This window comes from Ictidomys tridecemlineatus, chromosome 4, assembly GCF_052094955.1.
Source record: "Ictidomys tridecemlineatus isolate mIctTri1 chromosome 4, mIctTri1.hap1, whole genome shotgun sequence".
Lineage (NCBI taxonomy): Eukaryota > Metazoa > Chordata > Mammalia > Rodentia > Sciuridae > Ictidomys > Ictidomys tridecemlineatus.
This window is the reverse complement of record NC_135480.1, coordinates 605,798-613,410: the sequence shown is the minus strand read 5'-3', so window position 1 is coordinate 613,410 and position 7,613 is coordinate 605,798. Positions and strand designations below refer to the sequence as shown.

Here is a 7,613-nt window from a genome sequence, read left to right as displayed (position 1 = left end):
CCTTCCGGTTGGCCAACCCGCGTGGTCACCCGTGCAAGTGCAGCGGCGGGGGAAACCGCCCTGAGCTTGGCCCCGACCCCCGGCGACTCTCCCCACGCCTCCAGCACCTGGAGACGTTCCCTTCTCGGAAAAGGCCACTACCCACCCCGTCTCCCCGCGCGCACGCAAAATCCAAGCGACCGCGAAGTCACAACGGCTCTGAGGTGACAGGCCTGCCCCTGGGGTGAGGTCCCCGCCGCCACACCCGGCTCCACGGCCCTCACCTCCCGACGCGGCGGCTGCCAGTCTGCCGCAGGGTCTGGGCCCCGGGTCCACGCTGCCGCCCGCTCGGCCCCGCCGGCGCTGGCGGCAGAGCGAAGGGACCGGGGCCGGCTGCGTCGACCCGGGTCCGCGGACTCGGACGCCGCAGGGTCCGGGGGTCTTCGAGCGGGTTCTGCTGGGGAGGCCAGCGCCGGCGGCCGGAGCCCGCGCGCCGAGACAGGTGCGCATGCGCCGTGCGGCGCGGCCTGCGTGCTCCGGCGGCGCGTCCCGCTCCGCCCCGCGCTCGCACGCGCCCTCGCCAGCACGCGCCCTCGCCCGCACGCGCCCTCGCCAGCACGCGCCCTCGCCAGCACGCGCCCTCGCCCGCACGCGCCCTCGCCAGCACGCGCGCTGGCGGGCGTCGTCCCGTGGCCATGGCGTCCGAGCGGCTACCCAGCCGGCCCGCCTGCCTCCTTGTGGCCAGCGGCGCCGCGGAAGGTGCGTGGCACGGGCGCGACACTCGGGACTGGGACCCTCGGGACCTCACGCGGGCCTGGGTGTCTGCAGCGGGCTGCGGCGGGGAAGGTGGCGCCGGCCCTCGCGTGCCCCGGGTCCGGGCTCGGCCTCGCGCTCGCGTAGGACGTGCTCCGCGCCGAGGCTGCTCGGCTGGGCAGAACCGCAGGGATTCGCCCAGACAGGGGTTCCGCTGCCCGCGCCCTGGGTCCCCGGCAGGCACCCAAGTGCCCGGCGGGGGAGGGCCGAGCGCGCGATTCCTTCGTGGGTCCTCTAGGAAGTGACCAGCCCAAGGTCACGTTACGGGGGCTAGGGGACCGTCACGGAGGTGGGGGGATCGGGGCCTGCTGAGCTCCGGAGCCCAAGTGAGGCACCCCCGAAGGAGGCTGGAGGAGCCCAGAAGGTGTGGGTTGAGAATCTGCAGAGGCTCTGGTCTGAGCGCCAGGCCTGCTGTGGTCCAGGAAGGGAGTTGAGGACGTGGGCCTGGACGGCTCTGGAAAGTCCAGCGGGCTCGGTGGGCCGTGGACGGGACGGGTAGGCAGTAAGAGTAGGAAGAACGGCGTGGGCAGAAGCTGGGAGTGGTTTGAGGAGGTTGGCTGTCTTTGCTACGTGGACATTTTGCAGTCAATGTGTGTTAACTAACAAGAGTGCATAAGGAAGAAAATGAGGTTCAGGGATTGGGTCCCGGGTTGAAGGAATGTACAAGTCACAGCACTGTAGCTGGGCTGCGACAGGTCTTTAATCCCAGCGACTCAGGAGCCTGAGGCAGGAGGATTGCAAGTTCGCTGTCTGCCTGGGCAACTTAGCCAGCAGGCCGTGTCTCATATAAAAAATAAAGAAGGCTGGGAGTGTAGGTCGGTGGTAAAAACACCCCTAGCACCAAAGGAAAAGAGGGAGGGAGGAAAAGGGAAGAGGAGAAGGCATTAGCACCTTAGAAGGTGATGTGGGTCTGCATTCCCTGGAATGTTCTTCCCCGTGGGCCTAGAGGCTTCTCTACCTCGCAGGCCTTGCTCCTTCCCCCACCCCCCCAGCAGCCCAGCCTTGTTCCTTTTGGAAAGGTCCTTTGGCAGGCAGAAGCCCAGAGCTCAGTGGAGGAAGGGACCCTGGGCCTGGAGTGTCCTTCCTCAGGCCAGGATACCCAACACTGTCCCTTTGCCTCTTGCTGCAGCCACACCTCCATGGGAGCAAGCTTTGCTCACTGTCTCTCTAGCCAGGGTGCCTTGGACCCTGGTGGTTCTGCAGGGAAAGAGTTGAGTAAAAGGGAACCCATACTTGGGTTTTCCCTTGGAAAGGCCTGTAGTGGCTGTGTGAGAGAAGAGGAGGGTGTGGGCAGTTGAGGTGGGCTATTTCCTGCCCCCAATTTAGTTGGGGCCTGAGGGTCGAGGTTGAGGTGGCCAGCTTCAGGGAGAGCAGGCCCCAGGGCAATGCTGAGCTGCTGGTCAGCTGGCAGGTCTCTGGTCAGGGCTGGCAGAGCACAGACCTGGCCGTACGCCTCTGATCCCATCGTCTGAGCTTCAGCTTCCTGGACTTGAAGGGCTGCTGTCCTGTCCAAGGGCTGTAAGAGCTGGGCCTTGGAGTGGGAGAGAAGGGATACTCCTCAGGGCGGTTCCAGGACCAGGAGAGGAATACCTGGGCAGCCTCCTGGGGTGGGGGTTGGGGTGGAGGTACCTAGCAGAACTGTTCTCCTGCAGGAGTGTCAGCTCAGTCCTTCCTCCACTGCTTCACGCTGGCCAGTGCTGCCTTCAACCTGCAGGTGGCCACTCCTGGGGTAAGTTCAGCCATCCGCCTCCAGTGGATACATGAGGTCCCTGCCTCTCTTGGGTGAGGCCACAAAGTGCCACTGCTTCTTAGGAGTGGTGAGCCCTCTGCAGTTAGTGTGACCCAGAGGGAGCTGGCTTGGGGTGAGGGGTCTGCAACAAAATCTGGTGGCTTCCTCCAAGTCCTAGTGCCCATTTCCTGGGCTCTGAAGCCACAGAGGTGAGGGAGAATTTTTCCTTGTGGTCTCTTTTTACACATCTTCAATTGAGAGAGGTTTGGTCCTGGTGCGGGGACTCTTGAGCGAGGAGGGTCGGTCTTTGTGAAGGGACATGCACAGACGTGTCCTCTAGGAGGAATTCCCTACCTGCTAGTGGTGGGGCCCAAGAGGGAGTAGGATGTGGTGGGCTACGGTAGAGACCTCCAGGTGCGTCAGCTCAGGTGTGGGACTGCCCTGGCTACCACACTGAGTCTGGTTCTGTGGTCTTTCCTCAGTTGTTTTTCTGGCGCCTGACCCATCTGTGTGGCTGCTGGTGGGACAGGGTCCTCCATGGGCGACCATGCCCAGGGCAGCCAGTGAAGCTGACTACATGATCAGGTGCCTGTGTACCCTGAGGGTCTACAGTGGTCAGTGTGCTAGACTCCCTGTGAGCCATCAGTGGGATGATCCCCGCGCCCGTGCCGACCTTCAGCCTTTGGGCTCTGTTCCTACAGGGGAAGGCTATAGACTTCGTGGACGTGACTGAGAGCAATGCACGCTGGGTGCAGGACTTCCGCCTCAAGGCCTACGCCAGCCCTGCCAAGCTCGAGTCCATTGACGGTGGGCCGAGACCACTCCCTGCTGGGCTGACATGTTCCCCCTGCCCCGGGTGGTGTGCTTAAGGGTTCGGGGTTCAGGTGGTTTGGGGTCTCAGTGCCTTTCCCTGCTTTGCCCCTGGGTCCACCCTGTGGCTGACCCTGAAGTGCTGTGACTGTCCAGGGGAGTTTCCAGTCCACATCAGGGCTCCAGGATTCCCGAGCTCCTCTGGGGAAGGGGTGGTATGTGGAGAAGAAAAGTCAGGCTTGGCCCTTGGGAGTCTGCCTGGGGCCCCAGCCTGTGGTCTGTGTAGGGGAGCTACAAGTGGTGTCATCTGGCCTGTGTGGCAGAGAGGAGCCGTGGGTCCTGGTGGAGAGTCTTCCCTGGCCACACCCTTGTGACTGATACATGGCCTCCTGGCCAGTGTCTCCCCACAGGTGCCCGGTACCACGCCCTCCTGATCCCCAGCTGTCCTGGGGCCCTGGCTGACCTGGCCAGCAGTGGGTCTCTGGCCCGAATCCTGCAGCACTTCCACTCTGAGAGCAGTAGGTGACAAGAAACTGGAGGATGGGTGGGCAGATGCTGGGTGGGGTGTGGTCATTTCTCCAGCCAGTTGGCAGGTGTGGAAAGCCTGGCAGTTGTGACAGGCCAGTGGATGTGTGCTCTACTCTTCACACTGAGGGAGTGATCCCCCAAACACTATGCTCTTTGGTCCCTTCCCTGTGGGCTCCCAAGGGGGTGGGTGGGGATGGGGGCATTATGAAGGGCATGTCAGTGGCTGGAGCAGGCACCTTAGGGACCAGCAGGCAGACAGCTCAGGTTCCACCCAGTTCCTGGACCTGAACAGGCCGTGGGTTTTTCCGCCTTGGTACCACACCAGTGCCAGGAGCCCTTGGGGAGGGTCTGGGCGATCCCATTACAGGGCAGGGGCACCACCTGGGAGTATCTTCCCCACCTCACAGGGCTTCCTCTGCAGGCAGGGCCATCTGCAGGCAGTAATGGACCTGGGACTCCCTGGGGACCTTGCCTGTGCATGTACCTCAGCCCCCAAGCCTGAGGCCAAACCTAGTCCTGAAGGATGCTCTGGGCGGTGGCCAGGTGGCCAGTGCCTAGGGGAGCTCCCGGGAGGGGATGGAAGCCCAGGCCAGCATCCAGGGCCTTGGGCGGCCTTACTGTTTACAGAGCCCATCTGTGCCATCGGCCATGGTGTTGCTGCCCTGTGCTGTGCCACCAGTGAGGACAGGTCCTGGGTGTTCCACGGCTACAGCCTTACAGGGGTGAGTGCCCCAGGGACAGCCAGTATCCTCAGTCAGATTCCTGTGGGCGCTATGACTGCTGTCCCTCTGTCTTTTCTGAACTGAGCACGGGGAAATAAGGGTGGGGGTGGACTGGGGCCTTTTGGGGTCAGACCCTCATGTGTGGGCTTTATGGGAGCCCAGTAAGGGGCTCACCCCAAGGCTGCCAGCTCATCATTCTGTCGGGAAAGTCAGGCCTTCTAGCTGCAGTGGGTTTGTCTCCCAGGGCCACCCCATGGGGCAGGGTGGCTGTCCTTGCCCTGGTCTCTGGCCATCTGCCTCAGCAGCAGCCCCCACCTCATCTTGCTTCCTCACCACTGTGCGATGGGTGAGGGTCTCGTCTGATGCACTGTGGTTTGACCTGCCTGACCCTGAGGGTCAACCTTTTGAATAGGGTGGTGACCAGATAGGAAAAGAGTGGTTGGGGGCTGTGGGTCTAACTCAGCCCCCTGCCCCCGCAGCCCTCTGTGTATGAGCTCGTCAGGGCTCCTGGCTTCGCCCGCTTGCCACTGGTGGTAGAGGACTTCGTGAAGGACTCGGGTGCTGGCTTCAGTGGTGAGCTGGGTGGGCACCCCACGTCCACAGGAGATGGGTGGGGTAACTTGCTGCATCCTGGGGAGCAGCCAGCCAGGCCAGCCCCAGGTTGTGTGCCTGTAGACTCCTGTGGCTGGTGGCTCAGCCCCAGGCAGGCTGACCTGCAGATGACCACTGGACTCTGGTGCTCACAACCCCTCAGTGGCAAGAGTGAGTTTGGGGTAGGCAGCACCTAAGGCCTGTACCCTTGGTCCTCTTAGCCAGCGAGCCAGATGCTGTGCATGTTGTGCTGGATCGCCACCTGGTCACCGGACAGAATGCCAACTCCACTGTCCCTGCTGTGCAGAACCTGCTCTTCCTCTGCAGCAGCCGGTGAGTATGTGGGAAAGGGCTTTGGCTGGATTCCTGCCTTGACTGGCCCCTCTACCGGGCCATGTTGTGGTGTACACTATTGTGGTGTACACTACAGCTACCTAAGACTCAACCACATCTGTCCCCTAGGAAATAAGCCTGCAGGTGGACACTGCCTCTTTGCATTCATCTGGGCATCCCCCAAAGCAGCTGGACTTGCTCTGTGTCTTCTGCTGTCCTCTGAGGACCCCACTGCTCCTGGGACTGTTATGCCTGCAGGAATCAGCCCTGAGGGTGTCAACTCTTGTGGGGACGATGCCCTTGGGTGCCATGGGTACTGTGCTGGCTGCTGGGTGGTTCTCAAGAATTGCAGGTTGCATCCCTGGGAGGACTGGTTGGAGTTCAGAGTGCTCACCCCCCACAGGAGGGTGCTGAGTGCAAGGGACCAGGGACAGGGGCCTCCTGTGATCAGCCACTGCCCTGCTCTTCAGCCGTTGGTAGAGGCTAAGAACCGGGCTGGCAGGCCAGAGCTTCCTCCAGTGTCTGACCCTGGCCAACGTGAACCGTTTTCTGGGAGCCACGTTTCCCACACTGGTTGAAATTGCCAGGAGTCATGCTGAAGAACTTGGCCTTCTTTTACTCCGTGCTGCTGTGGGTTTCTTTTTCTAGTGATGTTGGTGATTTGGGGGTGTAGGTCGGTGGTAGAGTGCCACTGGGTTCAGTCTCCAGTACTGGGGGGCGGGGGGAAACAAGTGCTGTTTCCCTAAGCCTGCCCTCTGGTCTCTGGCCTCTGGCAGCTGAGCCCCCAGCCCTTCCACAAGCTCCACCTGGGTGGAGTGGCCATGGGTGGGCTCTGTGTAGGGGAATGGCATGAGTCTCGCCTCCCAACGCCAGGTCAGTACACCACCACTTCCTCCTGGATAGAGCTTGTTTGCCATCTGTCCTCTGGGGGAATCTGGCGAGCAGCCCATGAGACCTGCAGTGGGTGCTCCCGAAGAGCTCAGTTCCTCTTGCCCTACACCTGGATCTCTGCCCCATCCCTGACCTGCCACAGCAGGCACCAGGGAGGCTCCCACTGCCAGGAACCTGTGGGAGGCCCCTTGTCTAAGTGCAGAAGGAAGCAGGTCACCAGGACCCCCCAGCCCACACTGGGAAGTTGTTCCAGATCCCCACTTCAGGCCTTGGGCCGCCACCATCTGCCCTGAGCTCTGGTGATGACATCCTGGTCTGTTCAGGCTGCTGTAACAGTAAACAGAACCAGTGACTTCTTGAGGACAGAAATGTATCTCCTGGTCCTGGAGACTGGAAGTCCAGGGTCCAAGTGTGGCCCATCCAGTGTCTGGCTTCCTGGCTTCCAGAGGGGCCTCTGGCTGCCCTCACATGGCAGGAGAGTGGGAGCTTGTTGGGGCCCTCTGCAAGGCACTGGTCCCATTCATGGGCACGCTACCCTCAACGTCATTACCTCCCAGAGGCCCCACCTCCTAACCCTGTTGCCTTGGGGTCAAGTTTCTGTGAGTTCTGGGGAGACAGCACTGCTGACACCTGAGCTCATGTGCAGATCCAGGTGTACATGGAATTGAAGATGCAAGGTGTGCTGACTGGGCCCAGCCTCTGGGGGCTGGGGGTGGGGTGTCAGGCTGGGGAAGAGGAGCGCAAAGGGGTAGAAAAAGTGGCCACTGAGTGGATGAGGCTTTCCCTACATGCCCAGTGTTTGCAAGGCCTTCGTACATCTACCCAAGAAAAACAACCAGCCCACATAAAAATGTTACATGGGTGTTCATGGCAGTGTTAATCACTGAGAATAGACAGGGCTGGGTGTGGCTTGGTGATGAGCACTTAACTTGCCTGGCCTGCATGAGGCCCTGGGTTCCATCTCTAGGATCACAAGAAATAAATAAAGGACAAATGGTTGCCGAAGTCCAGCTGGGCAAAATAACCGAGAGGTGACAAGCAACTTGAAGAAGGTTGAAGCGGGAACTGCTTTATTGTGAGTGAACTCAGCAGGAACTGAGCGAGAACTCAAAGTAGCGGGCACCCGGATAGCAGGAGCCGCTTCTCTGCCGGACAGCAGAGGTATATATACCTGATTACACACAGCTTGACTCAATAAACATCATCTAGATACAGCA

General features: G+C 61.1%; 1 protein-coding gene across 2 annotated transcripts; it reads left to right on the top strand.

Moving 5' to 3' along the window:
• Window positions 1-578: 578 nt before the first annotated feature.
• Gatd1 (glutamine amidotransferase class 1 domain containing 1) lies at window positions 579-7,613 on the top strand. 2 transcript variants are annotated; one of them, XM_078045273.1, is made up of 8 exons: window positions 579-738; window positions 2,445-2,521; window positions 3,223-3,328; window positions 3,742-3,849; window positions 4,487-4,581; window positions 5,061-5,154; window positions 5,394-5,505; window positions 5,635-7,613. In XM_078045273.1, exons 1-8 carry the CDS (start codon window positions 675-677, stop codon window positions 5,639-5,641), a joined length of 663 nt encoding a protein of 220 aa, XP_077901399.1. In that variant the 5' UTR covers window positions 579-674; the 3' UTR covers window positions 5,642-7,613. The 2 variants fall into 2 exon arrangements, with proteins under 2 accessions (XP_077901399.1, XP_077901400.1); XM_078045274.1 differs by lacking the exon at window positions 5,635-7,613 and having other exon boundaries at window positions 5,394-5,509.

Coding starts and splice junctions, on each gene's coding strand:
- Gatd1 (XM_078045273.1), top strand. CDS start 675: ATGGCGTCCGAGCGGCTACCCAGCCGGCCCGCCTGCCTCCTTGTGGCC. Junction 2,522..3,222: donor TGCAGGTGGCCACTCCTGGG/GTAAGTTCAGCC, acceptor CTGTTCCTACAG/GGGAAGGCTATAGACTTCGT. Junction 4,582..5,060: donor ACGGCTACAGCCTTACAGGG/GTGAGTGCCCCA, acceptor CTGCCCCCGCAG/CCCTCTGTGTATGAGCTCGT.